This window comes from Synchytrium microbalum (assembly GCF_006535985.1).
Source record: "Synchytrium microbalum strain JEL517 chromosome Unknown SmJEL517_scf0024, whole genome shotgun sequence".
Taxonomy (NCBI): Eukaryota; Fungi; Chytridiomycota; class Chytridiomycetes; order Synchytriales; family Synchytriaceae; genus Synchytrium; species Synchytrium microbalum.
This window is the reverse complement of record NW_022158373.1, coordinates 65,560-83,791: the sequence shown is the minus strand read 5'-3', so window position 1 is coordinate 83,791 and position 18,232 is coordinate 65,560. Positions and strand designations below refer to the sequence as shown.

The following is an 18,232-nucleotide window of genomic DNA, read 5'->3' as shown; positions in this document are numbered from 1 at the left end:
GCTTAGACCGCGTTTGCGTAACTCAGACGAAATCCAACCAGCTCCACAAGCACAAACAAGTGCGCGCGGTTGGTACAAGCACAAACACGTCTGTATCTACTAATACGAATTTGTCGGTAGGTGCTGTCGTTGCTCCAATTTCAGAAAACTGCAGACGTTGGGTACAGTTGAAACTTTGTTTCGTGTGTGCTGGTCTTAGATACAATGATGACGCACAACTGCTCGAGGTTTCAATCATCGCAAACGTCATTCGAGCGGATTGAGAGAGACTTTTTGATACGACTTCAAGTGTGTCATTTTACACTGCCGTTCGTTTTGCTCTTGTATGAAATCTCCCTCACTCTGTGAAATAGTGGCAACCGATCTAGATTTGCCGAGACCAACGTGCCAAAGCAACACGACAACACACTACCAAGGGGAACGTCACCATAAGTTTTTTGAGAGAAAGCTGTGAGATGAATTCGATGTAACAGGATAAAACTTGACCTTAAATCTATTTCCAAGTCGCCAGGCGAAGAACCGGAAGAGGTCCAATTCCGATAAAATTGACAAAATACGATACGAAATGGGTGCGACGCGTTGTAGTCAAAATGCACGGATCCAAAAATTCCAAACGCAGTGTGGATACTACACACTGTCGCATCACGAAACCCAATTTTGTCGCAAACTACTTGGGGTTCAAATTCAAATAGTAACACTACTTCTATTTATCTATTATTATAATGTACAGAGTTGTTTTGCGTATATGGAACAAGAGTAGCGAATGCAAGAAAGGGTAATTCTAGGAGATCTTATGCAGTAGTAACCATCCCAACACGACATTCAATCCCACTCTTATGCATCCGTATCAGCTCCTTTTTCATCTCGCCAACATCCTTTATACTAGCAGCCATCTGAGACTCTAGCCACCATGAAGGAGAGCTCTTGACAACCGGCTTATAAAAGGGCGATGTCGTTTCTTTTACTATCTGATCCCGTATCAGGGCTACAGATTCCAACTCATCTCCAAGAACATCTGGGAGATTCGTCATGGCTAGTTTATCCACCAGTTGGTAGATGGTGACGGATTCACCTTTCGGTATTGGGGTATCGTTAGATGGTGTTATACCGTCCATATCAACTTCTTTGCGCATGCAGTGGTCTATATCGATGGCTGAAAAGAATGCTACGTTCTAAAGGTTGTGACGAAGTGAGCGGTTCAGAAAGAAATTGTGCCAAACCTGACTAATTTACCAGAGGTAAATCATCAATCCCAACACGACTAGAGAATATAGCTCTCGTCCACATATTAGCAACTTGCAAAGCATAGGCAGCCAAATACTGATGTTCCTCTAAAACTAAGAATCGGACTTCATCATGGATACTAATCATGAAGCGTCCGCTTATATCCATTCGTCGCATCAGATAGTCCATAGACACAAGGAGCAAGTGGAGATAGTCAACTCCTGATGATTGGACGGCCCAGTTGATCCTGCTAGGCATGAACTAATGGGGTAAAAATAGTAAGCTCGTACCATTGAAGGACCGCGAAGGAGCAAAAAAATCAGTGATAGACCGAGTACATTGATTCAACGTCATTGATTCACTCACATCGTTCCTAACAGTTTCAGGCCTCAAAGCGTCAGGAATCTCACACCCCAAAACAGGAGTCAGCGGAAACTCTGATTTAGCAATCCGCTCCAATTCATTAAACATAAACGACTCTGTCCCTCCAAACCAAAAATCACGATAATAGGGTGGCCCTTTAAACGAATATTGGGTTCCTTTGGTTGCTCGATACAGATTCTGCGCTCGTGCTCTAGCCTGCTCTTTAGTCATATCTGGATTATACTGCATCAAGAGCTGAGTAGCATGATGCAATCCAGCACCATATATACGGGAATAGTTAAATACTTTGGCATTATCTCGTGATATGCCTAATATACGGCCCGTCAAGGAGTGCAGATCAGAGCCTAGACTTTTCAGCCCTTGCAATGTCATGAATCCTAATGGTGTTGCGCCGTGCATCTGGAATTGTCTATCACCTAGCAGCGATGAAATCCATAACTCTTGAGAGTCCACATCAGCACCTACAATCTTGTATCCATCGGGCGACTGTATTTGCATCTTGAGTTCAGATCCGACGCGATTCTTCTTTGCGTTACTAGCTGTCATCCATGTTCGTTCAACTGCTCGTCTAGTAACAGTGCCCATAACTACAGACAACGGTAGAATCACTCCTGAAGCCTTGTCATTGACACCGTCAGCTATACCCATCCCAACTGTATCATTTTTCCACACTACGAATTGGCTGCTGATTCTATCTCGAGAGCCCAGCCAATACGAGCATGATGCATTCATGTTGAGTAATGCTTTAGCAGTAGTTATATATGATGATAGAGTCCCAGCCTCCATATACGGAATGAAGGGCTTACCCAGCGGGCTGCCAACGTTTAAATCATCACCGTCTTTATGAGGGATTCTATAATATAAATGTCCTGTATCAACTGATGCTCGAGCATCATAAGTCTCGTCATCGGGATTGGCTGAAAACTCCAGAGGTTTGAGTTTAGCCATACTATCGGCTTGTTCTATAGGTACTACAAACGTCCATCCGTAAGCCGCACAGTGATATAAAGGGAAGCCCTTCCATTGAAGCTTCAGTAGATATGGAGTTACGCGTTTGGTCAATGTGAGTTTAATCCGTTCTTCGTCACCTTCCCACAATTCTCTATACCAAGCCGGTTTGCCAGGTAAGATACGTTGACGGATTATCGGTCTGGATTCTACTAGTACGACACCCTTCTTGTTGATTCTGGGCTTGCTCATCTTTATAGGTGCGACAGTCCAATCTAGATTTCGCAACCAAAGATCGTCATCACGGGTTGGATCATCGACCTTTTTCAAGGCCTCTTCGGCAAGAGCCAACAATGTGTTTTCTATAGTCTGCTGGTACTCGTCGGATTTGGCCTCTGATTTGGCAATATACTTTTTCCAGTCTTCAGAGACAGTCAAGTACCCTTTACCCATATGTAGCATTCCAGCAAACGATACAGGATGGGGACACTTTTTCAAGAATCGGCCAAATACTTTGCTGAATACTAGATGGGTGGCATGAACGTCCTTGGCACAATACGTCATGAGATTGTCAAAATCGTCCAACACTTCTTGAGGATTCTCACTACCAAACGTATCACGGGCCGATTTGTCTAATATGTCACCTGTATAGTATTCTAACAGCTCTTTCAAACTATTCATGGCGCCAACGTCTAGCCACTGCTCAGACATAAAGTTTACATCCATGCCCTCACCATTCTGCTCAAACATGGATCTAGCCTTCTTAATACCCGTTTCACGATATCTCTTAAACTTATTCCAGGCTGGCCGTTGCTGAGATGACAAGCCACCGATAGCACAATGCAGGCTCATGGTATCCAAAAATGCGAATCGGGTTGGTTCTATAGCGTATTCTTCCTTTATTCTAGACCGGTCATAGGATACATTATGACCTATTATGACTCGATCTGTACTATGTCCACCCATGGGAATCAGTGTCTTGAATGGCCCGCGTTCATCATCACTACTGTCATTATTACTGTGTTTCTTCAATAAATCAGGCGAAGTCCACGAAAACCAATCAGTAGATGTAGCAGCTACAGCGATTACAGGATATTTCGATATCTTCCACATGACTTCTACATCAAACACCATCGCATCTCCATACGGATATGCCACAGCAACACCTTCCTCGTATGTGTCGTTGCCATATCGAGTCCATCCAGGCTTCTGCGACCACCGTTTCGGCATAGGTGGTAGCGATTCAGCAGCAAATCGTTCTGCATATTCTAGATACGGACGCGATTGCTCCAGACCTAGTACTACAAAGTGTTGCTGGATATCTCGACCAGCCAGTTTCGGCATGTCGAGATCAATCTCGCCAAGCGGAGTCTGTATTTTGTCCAGCAAGTTTGCTTTTTGAAGCACTTTTTTAGATAGCTTGACTTGATCTGACGTTGGCTTTCGTGATGGATCTGCGTTTGGAAATACTTGACGATGTAATGTCGATGACAGCATTTGAATTCCCAGTTCATTCGTTCGTTCTGCATATAAAGAGAGGAACATCTTGTTAATATCATTGAATTTTGAAGGCATTTACCAAATAAAATCTCATGAGTATTCACCAGCTACACGAGGAGCTTCCTTGATGGCTGCCATTTGTGCTGAAATCATTGACGAATGAAACGACCTTATTCGTACTTGCAAGTCGAGGCCGCTGACGGCACGAGCGTCTCTGCATATTGCCGTCCACATGCATATAGGAGACCGATCGTATAATCAAAAGTTGGCCAATTTCAACGTTGTTTGATTTGTAAGAATTTGATGAAAGCTTTGACATTATCTATTTAAGATAGCAAACAGCCGGCCACAGCTATGGATATAGTCAAAGATATACTATCAAATTGACGCGTTCTCGTTGTTGTTTCTGTATGTTGAGAGTGCGAAGTAAAAAGTAAACAGTTCAATTTAAAGTATATTTTCAAACTAAACAACATTGCAACGTTATGAATCGCAACGAGATAATGTCCAGTTTATATGAGATATTTGTGTGGTATCAGCGTAACATCATCGTCTCAAGTTATTCACCCCTACTCAAGCACTTCCATGCACATTCTTAGCTAGCGCATCTTCAGCAGCATCAACAGCACCTTCCAGAGCCCCTTTATCCAACACAATACCAGACATGTTATGAATCAAATGATGAATCTGATCTTTCGTTTCAGCCATATTCTCAATCCCATCCCTCTTCATCCACGCAGTCGTTAACCGCACAGCGAGTCCCACATCACGACCTTTTAACGACGGGTAAGATTGCATGACAAGACTACCAATAGATACAGCTTGTGGGATTTGTGGTGCTGATTTACGACGATTGGTTATTCCAGTGACACGTTTCTCGAATACGGTTCCTTTGAGTGATATGGGTGTTTCGAGCGGTGTCCAGTTAGTTATTCGAGAAGCCTCGTGGGATTTACCGTGTGGAGCAAGGTATAGAGGGAGTATTAACATATCGTTGTTGACAGTGTTGCTCTGGAGAGATGGTGAAGCAGTGGGTGATGATGTGTCTACCACGATCGGTATTGGATTCTTCATCTTGCGTTTGCTGTATTCGTCACTACTAGCAATACTCGATTTGCCTTGACTACTACTGCCATCATCATTGCCAACAACTACAATATGATCACCATGATATGGCGTTTGCGGAGATCCATTACCAGTATCCACAGATTCATAATTCGATGATGCTGGAGAATCCATAGCTCCATCTGCATCAATGACTTCATGCCCAACGATTTCAACTACCAGACCTACAATACGATCAGGTATACTACCAATACGAGTAGCTCTCAAGCTCACTTGGGCACTCAACCCACCAATCCAAGCCAGCTCGGACCCGTCAACACCTCCTTTATACAAGGTAACATGTAGATTCGGTCTGGTATGGTGCAATGGTGGCATAGGACAAGCAGCGAGTAGAGCTTGACGAGATGCAGAGTCTAGTTGTATACCTGTATAAGTCACTTCTTCGCCAATCTCGACGGGTCTTATTAGCGTCATGAGAGATACAGATGGTGTGCTAAATAATCCAGTGGTTGGTGATTGCGCTACAGAGTTGATACGGGCATTATGTTTAGCTACAAGATCTTTTACTAGATATTGTTCGAATTTGGGTTCAAGGAATTTCTCAAGCTCGGGTGCTTGTTGGACAAAGTGGATATCATAGGAAGATATGCGGGATTCGGATTGTATGGACATGAGTTCTCGTTCGAATATTTCTACATGTTTGGGTCGATCTTCATAGAATTCGACGTGTTTTATAGTTGGGAAGGCTTGCAGCAGTCGCGAGAGTACGTTTAATTTAAAGTGGATTGTGTTTGGATAGCGTATACGAGCTTCTTCTGTATCATGAGGTTCCTTAAAGAAGAAACTAGCAAGGCAAAATGAAGGTATGGTTCAGAGGCCTTGACACGCAAATTTCTAGATCTACACCTGATACTTACATATCAAAGGGCAGAGCATCTGGTTTCAGGTTCAAGCAAGTATCGACCACACGAGTTCCATATAACGATCTCCTCCTTCCAGTCAAGAGAACGGTAAGAGTAGTTTGGGGTTCTTGTATAGCCAACAAGGCATCTTTTACAACATCAGGATCAAACCAGCTCATGTCTGGTTCTTCTGGAATTCCTGGCGAGCCTAACGTTCGTGGATCTGTAAACCAACCAAGATCTGATATGAGTAGACCTGAGAGCTCGGGACTCCATAGGTTCGGATTCGGTAGTGGCGATCGAACTAGGTGTAGATGTGTCAGGAATAGATGTTGTGTGAATGTTGAAAAATGATGGGCGGTGACAAGAGTTTCATATGCGAGCACTTACATAGAGTAGAATCAAAGTCGAATATCTTCAATTTGGTCATGTTGCTCCTGGTTGGCGATGCTGTATTTCCGATGTCGACTTGCAGCACCGTATCTGATGAACATCCAATATCCTCCTTGTCCTCAGTGCTAGAAGCCGTCGAGGCCTGTCTGCGGTGACATGGGTGCCGTTTCGAGAATTCCTCAATCAATCTCTCATAGTGGGGTCTAGGTCCCTTCATTTTGGCGTGAAAGGCGTGTGTGTCGACAAAAGCAAATAAATCGTGACAATGGAAACTAAACGTTTTGGGCTAACCGTGATATGATAAGTCAATGATAGGAGTCAACGAGATGAGTTGAATCAAAATTTGCAGTCTACAAACTTTGGATCAGGTGTATTGTCCACCGGCTAGGTTGAGGCTGTTTGAGAAACTCCAATTAATACTTTTCGTCCGCTTTGTAGCTACAAGTTGGCTCGGAAACTCCCTCGAATTTCTTACAATCCATGTTCCATGTTTAAATACAAGGAAATAGCCGATTTAGACGCGTTTCGTCGTGACTCGACAGTTTTCCATATACGCAGCCCAAATTGTGTCGTGCATGTTGGACAAAACGAGCCTCAACGCTCAAGGAAACGTAGCTCTCAACATGATCTCGGTCTTATTATTATACAGAACTTAAAGATCTACTGGATCAACATCCTCTAGCCAGATCTGGCACACTGCATCATGATCTTCTGGAATACAACAAATCACTGATGCCATACACAATCCATACGATACACCCAACTATTCTAAGGATCGTATTACCAATTGCTAATGTTATAGCATTCGTTCCATGAATACGTCTAGTGTTTGCAACTGAAGCTCCAACTACAGCGACGGCTTCCTTGCTCATTGTCTTCTCATACTCTCGAAGACGTGTTGTGAGATCTCCTCCTTTCTTCAATGATTCAGCAAGACCAAGACCATCTTTTATTGCGGCTGTAGCTCCTAGCCCAGCTTGAGTGGTCGTCTTGTGAGCAGCATCACCAATCAACGTTACCCTAGACTGTAGCTCCTGTGCTAACGGATTCCGTTTGACGACCTCTGGCAACACACTAGTTATCGTATATCCACGGAAGATATCTTCGTCTGTAGTATTTCCAATCAATATAGCAGCATCCTTGGTAAGCAGCTCAGTAGCCAACCTAACTGTAATATCCTTCATAGCTTTTACATCCATCTCAGTCGACAAGCCATACTCTTGTGCTAGGGATTCAGGCACAGATACACTCCAAAGGAAGCCATCCGCGTTACTAACAAAACACAGGAAGCTGGCACCTCGGCTACCATTCAATCTAACTAGACATGTCGACGCTTCCTTCGTCAATGGGTTCGATACAATAGCATTCCTCCGTACAGTCCCAGCATTCGTCCAGTACCCCAAGTTTACAGGTATAAGCTCACTACATCGTTGAGCACGTACTCGAGAATTGGCTCCATCAGCACCTACAAGTATATCTCCTTCCTCAATAGACCCATCTTCGAAATAAACTTTAACACCAGTTGATGTCTCCTCGTACTTTACAAATCGTTTGTTGAATCTAACTATTCCGTCTGGGAGGTTCTTCATCATTGCTTGTCGAAGGTAGCCACGGTCTATTAGACAGCTGGTTTTGACACCATCGACGGCTGTAGTAAAGATATCACGGACTTTCATCGCGATCGTGTCCTTTATCATGAGACAGAGTCCTGATACGCCATCCTAGAAAATAGAGACTTTAGCATTGCTTCCTGCTCATACACCAGCAAGTGATCACCTTTTCCAAATTGTAGACACGCAAAGCTCAAATTGTTCATGCACCAGTAAATAAACTTCTTCAATAACAAGATCCAACCTCATTCTTCATCTTCACTCGTCTCATTTAGCTTCACATACCTTGCTGAGCAACGGCTTCACATTCCCACATCCAAGATCATTGACAATGATCCCGATAGATTCAGGACGTAAACCAATAATTAATCCCTGATGACGACTAGAATCTTGCTGATCCCGTTCATATATGATAGGAGTTATATGTGCTTCATCTTGTTGTTTCAAGAGCGACAGCGCAAGTGCAATACCACCAATACCGGCACCTATGATAAGTACTTTGATTTTACCCTTCTCTGCTGATTCTGATGAGGATGCCATGTCTGTTAGGGTAGATCAGTCCACACAAAGATCTTCAACATCGCAAGGACGGAGTTCTCAACGTGGCAAAAAGTTGTGTTGTGTGGTACGATTGGTGAACGCCTTTCAACCACTAACTTTTACGTGGCAAACTGGGCGAATGCAACAATCATGAGCATACAATTATAGCTAAAGTGTAATGCAAACCTATATACACGTAAAATGCCATTCACTCTCTACAAACTACTGCCTCCTCTTCTTATTTGACTCCCAGGTCTCCTCGACAGCATCTTCATAGACAGCGTCTGCAAAGACAGGATCAGGAGCGGTCGTCTTGTAGGCAGGATCCACGTAATATGGTTCATCTAAGAAAGACGTGGCGCGGAAAAAAAGTCAACAGTCAGTAGTCTAAGAATTCAAAGACATTCACATTTCAAAGCACATGAACTTACTCTTGGCTTGTTCAGCATACTTGAGAATAGCAGCACGAGGATCCTCATTTCTGGTATTGTCCTTGATGAGTGATTGTAACATTCCAGCTTGTATACTATGACCCAGACGTCCACCACGACCTGGTCCAGTCATTGGAAGTTCTATTGTTTGTGTTTCATGTTAGAATAGGATGATTTGCACTACCGTAGTTCAACAATCATTACCTGGTCTCATACTAGCAACTGGATCTTGTCGAATCTTTGCCAGCTTGCGTTTAGTTTTTCGTTGACCATCATCTTTGAGTAGTCCGTTTGGTACATGAATGACTGCTTCCATATTACTATCCAAAAGAACAGAGTTGAATGAGTCAAAGAAACGGTGCTATCAAAAAACGTCAAAACGCAAATTGGATGCTTACGCATTCGTCACCATTCCAGACCCAGCACTTCTTCTAAGACCCTTATTGGCACATAACAAAGCACCTCGAACACTAGCGACATCATCATAATACACATTGATGGTACCATTCCCACTACCAACAACAATCTGATTGATTTTGGGATGCCACAGAATCTTGACCACACTAGATTCCGTTACATTGACTTCCTTGATGGTTTTCAGAGTATTACCGTCTAATACCACCAATTTGCCAAATCCTTCCTTTCGAACACTTGTACCAGCGAGTACTACTGATTCTGTAGGTGAGAAGACAGCATTGGCTTCTCCGTAAAAGGATGCCAGGTTTTGTGCTACTGCTACTGGTTTGGCGACATTACGCAAGTCCCATAACTTGACTGTATCATCTGTTGCTCGTGTTAAGAGACGACGAGAGTCGAGTGAGAATGTTGTTGATGATATTTCGGATCCAGTCATATGTGCTGACGATATGGTCTATGAGAACATCCTGGTTAGATCCATGGAAACAGCATGCAAAAAAGCCATTGTTCTCTTCGAAGAACGCATCTAGAGTCAACGTGTGACTCTCAACCAACAAGAGAAACTTACATGAGCAGCTCTCAAAAACGGTGCCGTAGAGCCCCATATCCGAATAACACCATCCTGACCAGACGTAGCAATCATTTTACCATCATTCGAGTAACAAGCCGAAGTTATGGCGGTTCGTCCACCACGCTGTTCAGACTTGACTACAATGACTTGAGTAGATTGTTTCTTGGTTTCTACATCCCATATTCGAACAGTTGAATCCAATGATGCTGTTAGGAACTGTTTACGATCGAATGGATGCCATCGACAACATGTTAGGGCAGCTACGTGACCCCTATGATTTCAAATTGTGTGTGAGAATGGCATGAAAGCGAGCAAAAGAATGGGATAAGCATTACTTTGTATGTTTTGGATCACGAATATATGGGTCACCCTTGACATATTCTTCCCTATGTAGAGAGATATTATTATCAGAGAATGAAGAAAACCCTTGTCGAGAAAGGTTGCATACATACACAATGACACCATCACGATTATACAATTTCGCAAAGTGCATTCCTGAGGCAACTAGCACCTCACCACCTGAAGTACTGAATTGCAAATCTCGAACCTGTTGGAGGATGCAAAAAATAAGCATATGATGCAGCAGCTAATTGGCGAACGTACAATACAGCACTCACAGGGTTCCCTTCAAACGGCTCAATAGTCCTAAATGGCTTGAAACTCCCATCCATACCCATGAAATCCCAAAACTTGACATCCTCATCATGACTTCCGGTAATCAATCTCGCTCCAGCTGGATCTAGCGTTAAGGCTGACACGGTTTTACGATGATCTGATAACTGGATGTGGCTTGTTACTGGTACTACTCCTGATGATACATCAGCTTCGTCTGGTTCTTCTTCTTCGTCGTCATCGTCAGTTGAACCATCGTCCATAGACTCGTTCGCCTGTTCAGCTAGTGCCATTGGTGGCCCGACCATATCATCATCGTCGTCTTCTTGAGAAACTCCTTTAGGAGTAGAAACTGGCGGAGGTTTAGCAGCTGGCATCATAGGTCCTCTAGGAGCACCTACACTAACTTTAGCTGAAGCGGCAGCTACAGCAGCTCTCGCTTTAGGAGGTCGTAAATCCTCATCGTCTTCATCGTCATCATCACTATCATTAGCAGCAGCTCTACTCTTTCCCTTTGAAGCAGCTGGTTTTGATGATGGTACTATGGACTGTTGAGGTTTTGATGATTGTTGATTTACGGGCTGTTGGTTTTTGTTTCGTTTGCCAAATCCTCCTGCGACCATAGCTTCTAAGGCCGCCCACTCGTCTCCTTCATTAGACATGTTGTATATATGAGTGTATGGAAAGGAGCTTGATTGCGGTTTGGATTTTCCAGTGTTTTACAATGTCGAGACTCTAGCAATGAAGGATGTTAGTAAAGGTGAAAACGTTGTATTCAGATGACTTACCAGCGTATAATAAGCACGAGATCTGATCTATCCGGGTCAATAGCGAGAATTCCAAAGTTTACAGACAGAACTTTGAGATTTTGAGATGTTCAAATGGGCAGATTCATGTGGATCCCCAGCGAACGACGCGTAGCAGACAGTAAAGTTCGCGATCTGACACGCTATGAATACGTTGACACTCTCTCTGCGCTTCTTGAATAACAGGAAAACGCTGGAAAGCAACATTGCCAGTTACTTCAAAACCACGTCTGCAATAAGCAAGCATGGATGAAGATGAAGGCGGTGGTGGCGGCGAATATGCTGACCAAGAATTCGAAGAAGAGCAACTTGATGACGATGAACCATATGAAGAACAGGAGCCACAAGGAAACGACGAAGACGATGGTGCCGAACATGGAGAGACTGGTCCAGATGGTTTCCGTACTGAAGTCATGCAGATAGATGGTCAAGAGGTATAATTCATAAGCATGGCTTCGTCATTTCTTTCTTTTATTGCTGTTGTGTCAAGATACATCAAACATTTCTGACAAAAAAATCACCAACATTAGCGACCAGCACAAGAAAACGGAGTCCATCAACCAACCAAACGACGTAAACCAGGTCCAATCCCAAAAGAAGCTCGCTCTACTACTCCATACTTGACTAAATACGAAAAGGCCCGTGTATTGGGTACCAGAGCTCTTCAAATCTCAATGAATGCTCCCGTGCTAGTAGATACTGGAAACTTGTCGGATCCATTACAGATTGCTTTAAAGGAACTTAAAGCTAAACGAACCCCGCTACGTATTCGACGCTTCTTGCCTGATGGAAGTTATGAGGATTGGGATGTTGCTGAACTCATTCCTCTCGACTGAAGGATAGAGTATAGGAGGGGTTTTTTTGTATATATACAACACGTCTTTTCGCATGTGATTATCTGAGAAGCTATCGCAATATATATAGCATAGTATACTAGCACTGGGTTTGTACAATTAGGATTAGTGATGGTATGAGGAAGATGAGGGTCAGCCAGCTGATATTGAGTTTTCTATGAGAACTGGATTTCGTTGACGATGAGGGAGCATTTGGTGGGGTCACGACGACTGATGTCTTGTTTGCAGTCAAGATCCTTATAGATGATGAGCCAACATCTTGTAAGAAGGCTGGCAGTATTCCATTTGGATCAGTGTCGTTCAGAATCTAGGGAACCAGATTTTTAATAATTGAACGAATCGGGTTCTTTTGCTTCCATGAGAGCTCAAGCCAACAAACCTGAAAGTCCTGATATGTATTGTTTGCAACTCGACGAAACTCGTAAAGGCCCCTACAGTTGAACATTATGTCAGTGCTCTGCACGCAGCCAAATGGGTTGCGCTTTCCGGTTACCATATTTTGATTCTGGGATAGAATGAGTGCGTAGTAGAAGACGTAATGGTTTGCTGCCACCTACGTGTCGAATGCCAGGTCAGTTATCAAGCCATGTGACAACAAATCACCACCTTTTACCAAGACTGCTTTACGAAAAGTTCTCCAGGACCCTCAGGGACACTAATAGCATCCGGAAATATTCCAGCGAGATAAAATGCAGCAGAGCAGTCAGAGCACTAAAAAACAAAGGTTGCCAAAATCAGTGCACTCTTGAAACACGCATCATCACGAAGGCACTTACGCAGAAAGGCTTGTCATGTCCAACTACAAAGAGCTGATAAAAGTCGTATGCGATTCCGGTATTGCCGGTACTGACCAAGGGAAAGACTTAGCAACAGTCAATTCTGTGTAAGCGACCAGTATTTTTTTTACATACCCAGCGCCCTCCATGGACAGCAGAAACGTTTGGATTGACGGAGCCGTGTTTACCACGTATGGTTGCTGTGGTGGTACTAGACCGCGAGACGATGTGAGACATTTGGCGATTCAAACTTCAACCCGCACGTACAGTATTTTAAGGTTAATCCGACCCAGTCAACATAAGCATCACCTGGATAGTAGCAACTGTACGGATCTACGGTTTGAATAACATTATCAGCTTCGACGGGTTCGTTTCTTGCTGATGCGGGGCATACCATCAAACGAGTTCACCACTCCATCATTATTGGTATCCTGAAGAGTAAAATCTAATGTGCCGGGTACTGCGTTCTGTGCAGGGAATGATTCCAAGCCCCTCACGGTTGGACTCCACACGAATGCGACCAGAGGTGCCACTTTTCTCACTGCAATCACAATCTTCCGGAAAAAAGGGATGTAGAGAGATGGCTTCTGGCCGTATGGGTACCAATTGGCATTCATCTAATCATGTCAAGCAAGTATAAGTGCTTGGAAACTCCGTTTGAATCCAAAGAAACACGTACCTCTGGTGCAATCCTCATCAACACTCGTCTCCCTTTATCATTCAACGCCTTCATTTGAGCTGCCAGTGCTTGAATATCTGCGTCAGTAACATAAAGCATATCTCCAGCACTGAGTGGGTATATAGTCAGGAAGAGAAACGCATCTGTGCCAGTCCCATCTAAGAGATATGTTGGCGCAGTTGTATCCACATTGGGAATTGGGTTTGTTGAAGAGTTTGTTGGTATCGTTTGCGTCAATTGGTACATTGGCCAGTCACGTCCTGTTCTTTGGTTGCATGCTGCGGGTGTATCGTTATGGGCAGTCTAGAAGTTTTTCAAAGTCAGCATTTGGTGGACATGGGGTATAGCTTCGTCAATAGGACTTACATCTAGCCAACTAATGACATGAAAAGATATTAATACATGATAAGATACCACAACAATGAAAACGATCCGTGAAAGATGTCTTCTTTAGATCAAAGTCGAAGAGCAGATGTTTGGTAAAAAATCAACTTACGCCATAACATAAGCAGCATTGTCCGGGGGTTCAAATAAGGCACTTTTAACTTGTAGACAGTACATGGACGCTAGCATGAGAACTCCCCACCAGCGTATGGTGGGTGGAACCGCCCATGTTCCCATATTTGCAATTTAGCGTTTTGGAGTCAGTTTGCGATTTGACTACCGAGATTCCTCTAAGCTATTCCTCTTGTTTGGAAACTGACTTCTAATACTACGGCATCTCTTGCCTCAAACCCCACCAATTTCTACTGTTTGTTCGTAGCTAGTGGTCCACGATTGTAATTCTAAGCTACTGGTGTGGGAGTTTCTTGAACAGACGCACTGCAGGTACACAGAAATTGAATTTGAGAGCGACACTACGTTCCAGTTTAACATACGTGGATATGCTACTCCATCACCGTGCCAATCAAAAGCAATCGCAAAAAACTACCACCAGTTGTATATGATAAATGATGCAACGACACCTATACTTTAAATTACAACATAAATATTACGTAGCGTAAGCAATCCATACTTTAACACCAGTAACACCTCGTCTCGTAACATACGACGTCTTTCCAAAATCGACATAACTAGTTCCCTGTTGACCTGTACTTAGACGTCCATAACGCACAGTGTCTGTCACCGTACGTGTCGTTTTACGCCCACTGACCTGTATCCTATATCCTACTACTTTGCCCAGTGGCGATGCGGATGTTAATTGCTGGTTTGGTTTCATGATGTGTCTTTGGAGGACACGTGGAAGAGGGATATCTTCAACGTAGGCGATTTCATCTAGATGAGGTGGTGACGATAGGAGTGAGTTGGGTGGCGACCAAAAAAAATGTATTCAAATGATATAAGATGGCTGCTCACCCGACGTTATTAACGCATCACCCCCTTCAACTACAGGATCTATCAGTGTACTTTCAACAGGCGTATTCGACTCTGTTATGCCCTCTGATGCCAATTCACTAGGTTGCTCTGACGACAACGAAGCGTCCTGAATAGCCCTGTCAATAGCAGCATCATCAATCTCCTCAAAAGCTTCATCTGCAGCTGAATCCAATCCATCATCCAGACTCGCAGTAGCAGCCTTTGCCTTGCGATTACAGTATTGTTCTGACTTTATTTTCAAGAAACGTTCCCACATGTCTTGTCGTGAACCTGGAGGGTGGTTTGGTATGCCTGGAAATGGATGTCTTTTGTAGAGATGCATGTTTAGGTTTTTAGGTGGTCGTGCCTATATCGTTGAATAAACGTCAATGGGTGTGCTCGTTGTCGTTTTTCGCAGAATTGAAAAAACTTGGGAAGAAAGCTCTTACAAGAGGAGCCTGCATCGTTGTAACTCGTGGAGCCTTGGCGCTTAACCGTGCCAGCTCATTTAGAAAGTTCTTGTAGACTGACAAGCTCCTTATTGTCTTGCTCATTGTTGCTGTTGGTCTTTTGTGGAAGTGAGTGTTGCTGAATTTGAAAAGTTCTGGTCGTCCATTGTTTTCGATATTTTCTGTTATTATTCCTATTATTCTTCAAATTCTATATACAGAAATAACGCTTACATGCACGTAATCGAATCAATTTCTAGATTCTCAACACATTGAATCATCATCGACGTAATGACAACTCCAGCTCCATTTGTCGTCGTTTCAGATCCGCAAAGCGTATCCTGGAAGTGGACCATTCATGCTGTGTCTTGCACGAATGCAGGCTCTGTGAGCACAAATGTAGTGACATGTGGTTTTGTATCGCACTGACTCAAAATTGGCAGATACAATCAATCCTATACCGAGGAATGTCATTTTCTGTCTTCTTTCGTCCCAATGACGAGATCGAGGGCAAAAAGTGAGTGTGCATGAATAAGTACTACCTGCTTTGTTTGTTGTTTCCTGACAATGCCAAACTGCTCCTTCTTTGTACTTTTCAGTAGCGTGACGTTCGGTGAGTTGGAGCAACTTCATCGCCATACCATCGATGATTTGGATTCTTATCCAGTTGTCTATTCAGATGTGAAGGTGCATGGACTTCCAAATGGTGACACTGTTGTTTCCTGCACCTTGTTAAAAAGCATTCGTGGAGAACAAGACTTTGTTTATGCTTCTGGTCAACGCTTGATCACTCTTGCTAGTGGTATGGCTTCTTGTTATCTTTCGATGCTTTGATAAGTTACAGTTTGCTCCTTAGGTGAATTGGAGGCACAGGGTATCCCTTCGCTCACATATTGTGAACAAGAGTTACGAATCTCACGAATTATTCGGTCCAACCTCGTTCCAGATTTCATAACATTATCCTATGTGAAGGCCGCTATCATTGGAGATTCGTTGACATTCGAACTGACAATCACTGAAGATGAAAAAGGAGCTGCTGAAATCATCACCACACCGTTTTCGGAGCTTTGTTTGAACGACGAGCTCTCTGATATTGATGTTGAAGTCGGAAACAGCAACGATGAGATAGAGGTCATACCCGCTCACTCACTTCTTTTGAAATTGGGTTCGAGTGTAATTCGCCGTATCTTGTTCAGAGATCTCTCTCGTAAGTGAAATATGATTTCAAACCAGACAATGCGACTTGTCCATGCAAAATTCTGCTTGGCATGGTATGTATAAGCATTTCGCTTACTTGGTACTCAACCTAGCAAACGACTCAACCACAAATCCTTCAAGTACTTCTCGTCACAAACTCAAACTTGGGTACTCACCACTCTGCATCAAAGCATTGTTGGCCTACATGTACCACCGTACCTCTGAGCATTGGTCATTCACCAAAGCCGATCAAGCCCATCTTCGTCTGGAACTATTAGAGGCTTCAGACTTTTATGATATTAGATCTCTCTACGCATCAACTTTGAATACTATTATTTGCCACGATCTCAGCCATGACACTGCATTGGAAATGTTGGTCATTGGAAGCAGGTTCCCGCGTGACGAGTATTCTCTGAAAAAGGCCGCTCTGGATTACATTGTTGAAAACAGAAAGGCAACCTTGATTTCAACTGCATTCGAAGCATGGTCAAAGATTGACGAGAATGCATTATTGTTGGTTGAAATTGTACAAAAATTGGCCTCCGACTAAAAAAAGTATAGTCCTTGATTGTAAAGCCGCAATTTGCCTAAAATATGTGTAGATTTAGATAGATTTTCAGATTTTCACCTTGCGAGTTGGTTTTGGTCATCTTCGAGGATGAGTTGAAAAATATCCGCGGATCAGATCTCATCCGTTGAAAAACATCAATATTCAATTGACGGTCGCTCCACGTTATAGACTCTAATAATTTTATCTTGCTCGTTTGCATGGATTTCGGGCTTGTCCCTCTCACGGAACCACCACTCCTCCACGTCAAAATCCACTTTAAATATTCTTCACCCATAATCACTGACCACGGCAACATTACCTTTGACCCACCACCACCCCAGTACTTGAGCCGTGCCAATGCACTTATATCACAAGCCTTACGTCGTTATCCTGCCAATTTGACGCCTATTTCAGACGTGATTCTCGCCACAAACATCCAACTGGAATCGAAACTGTGGTCTGGCCTGCCCATCCTCGAACAAGCTATTCTATTGCTTGAAGTAAACAACGAGGCTAAAGAGCATGTACTTCACCACGAACTGTTTCATCTGCTAATCCATACTTGTGAGGCAAACGTGTTGGGGGTTAATGCTGTTTCCGCCGCAAAACAGATTAGGAATGCTTGGCCAATAGCGACCGACCCTCAGTCTTTTGTAACTGATTACGCCATGACGAATGTTGATGAAGACTTGGCAGAGACGTTTGCCTGTATGATGCTTCGAACAACAGGAAAACACGTGTCAAACAATGTCATCCAAGCCAAGAAACGTCTTATACTGGATTTTCTAGTGCAAAGCTTTACTAAACTCGTAGTTGATGCCCTCAATATGACGTCTATATAATACGGGTAATTCCCTCTACAATTTTGCAACCTTTGGGGAGACACAAAACATGCTAATGCAAACACTATGCTAGATTATACAATGAAAAGTTGCCAAATATATCAACGACGCATTCAATGACCTCAT

General features: G+C 43.4%; 6 protein-coding genes across 6 annotated transcripts; 1 reads left to right on the top strand and 5 right to left on the bottom strand.

Moving 5' to 3' along the window:
* Nucleotides 1–791: 791 nt before the first annotated feature.
* SmJEL517_g03977 (DNA-directed DNA polymerase) lies at nucleotides 792–4,194 on the bottom strand (the record flags this gene model as incomplete). The annotated part of the gene is made up of 4 exons (XM_031169905.1): nucleotides 792–1,172; nucleotides 1,234–1,485; nucleotides 1,591–4,079; nucleotides 4,161–4,194. 4 exons carry the CDS (start codon nucleotides 4,192–4,194, stop codon nucleotides 792–794), a joined length of 3,156 nt encoding a protein of 1,051 aa, XP_031024135.1.
* A 435-nt stretch (nucleotides 4,195–4,629) lies between these two features.
* On the bottom strand, nucleotides 4,630–6,633 carry SmJEL517_g03976 (uncharacterized protein; the record flags this gene model as incomplete). Its single annotated transcript, XM_031169904.1, has 3 exons — nucleotides 4,630–5,965; nucleotides 6,039–6,327; nucleotides 6,414–6,633. The coding sequence occupies 3 exons, from the start codon at nucleotides 6,631–6,633 to the stop codon at nucleotides 4,630–4,632; spliced, it is 1,845 nt and encodes a 614-aa protein (XP_031024134.1).
* A 2,155-nt stretch (nucleotides 6,634–8,788) lies between these two features.
* SmJEL517_g03975 (uncharacterized protein) lies at nucleotides 8,789–11,259 on the bottom strand (the record flags this gene model as incomplete). Its single annotated transcript, XM_031169903.1, has 8 exons — nucleotides 8,789–8,910; nucleotides 8,998–9,138; nucleotides 9,202–9,317; nucleotides 9,396–9,868; nucleotides 9,983–10,256; nucleotides 10,321–10,371; nucleotides 10,438–10,532; nucleotides 10,603–11,259. The coding sequence occupies 8 exons, from the start codon at nucleotides 11,257–11,259 to the stop codon at nucleotides 8,789–8,791; spliced, it is 1,929 nt and encodes a 642-aa protein (XP_031024137.1).
* Nucleotides 11,260–11,648: 389 nt separating this feature from the next.
* SmJEL517_g03974 (DNA-directed RNA polymerase) lies at nucleotides 11,649–12,239 on the top strand (the record flags this gene model as incomplete). Its single annotated transcript, XM_031169902.1, has 2 exons — nucleotides 11,649–11,837; nucleotides 11,934–12,239. 2 exons carry the CDS (start codon nucleotides 11,649–11,651, stop codon nucleotides 12,237–12,239), a joined length of 495 nt encoding a protein of 164 aa, XP_031024136.1.
* Nucleotides 12,240–12,336: 97 nt separating this feature from the next.
* On the bottom strand, nucleotides 12,337–14,333 carry SmJEL517_g03973 (mannan endo-1,4-beta-mannosidase; the record flags this gene model as incomplete). The annotated part of the gene is made up of 11 exons (XM_031169901.1): nucleotides 12,337–12,564; nucleotides 12,637–12,688; nucleotides 12,751–12,810; nucleotides 12,871–12,968; nucleotides 13,034–13,103; nucleotides 13,169–13,244; nucleotides 13,301–13,366; nucleotides 13,428–13,650; nucleotides 13,713–14,015; nucleotides 14,079–14,088; nucleotides 14,209–14,333. The coding sequence occupies 11 exons, from the start codon at nucleotides 14,331–14,333 to the stop codon at nucleotides 12,337–12,339; spliced, it is 1,311 nt and encodes a 436-aa protein (XP_031024131.1).
* Nucleotides 14,334–14,703: 370 nt separating this feature from the next.
* On the bottom strand, nucleotides 14,704–15,622 carry SmJEL517_g03972 (uncharacterized protein; the record flags this gene model as incomplete). The annotated part of the gene is made up of 3 exons (XM_031169900.1): nucleotides 14,704–14,987; nucleotides 15,069–15,435; nucleotides 15,518–15,622. 3 exons carry the CDS (start codon nucleotides 15,620–15,622, stop codon nucleotides 14,704–14,706), a joined length of 756 nt encoding a protein of 251 aa, XP_031024130.1.
* Between the last annotated feature and the right edge of the window lie 2,610 nt (nucleotides 15,623–18,232).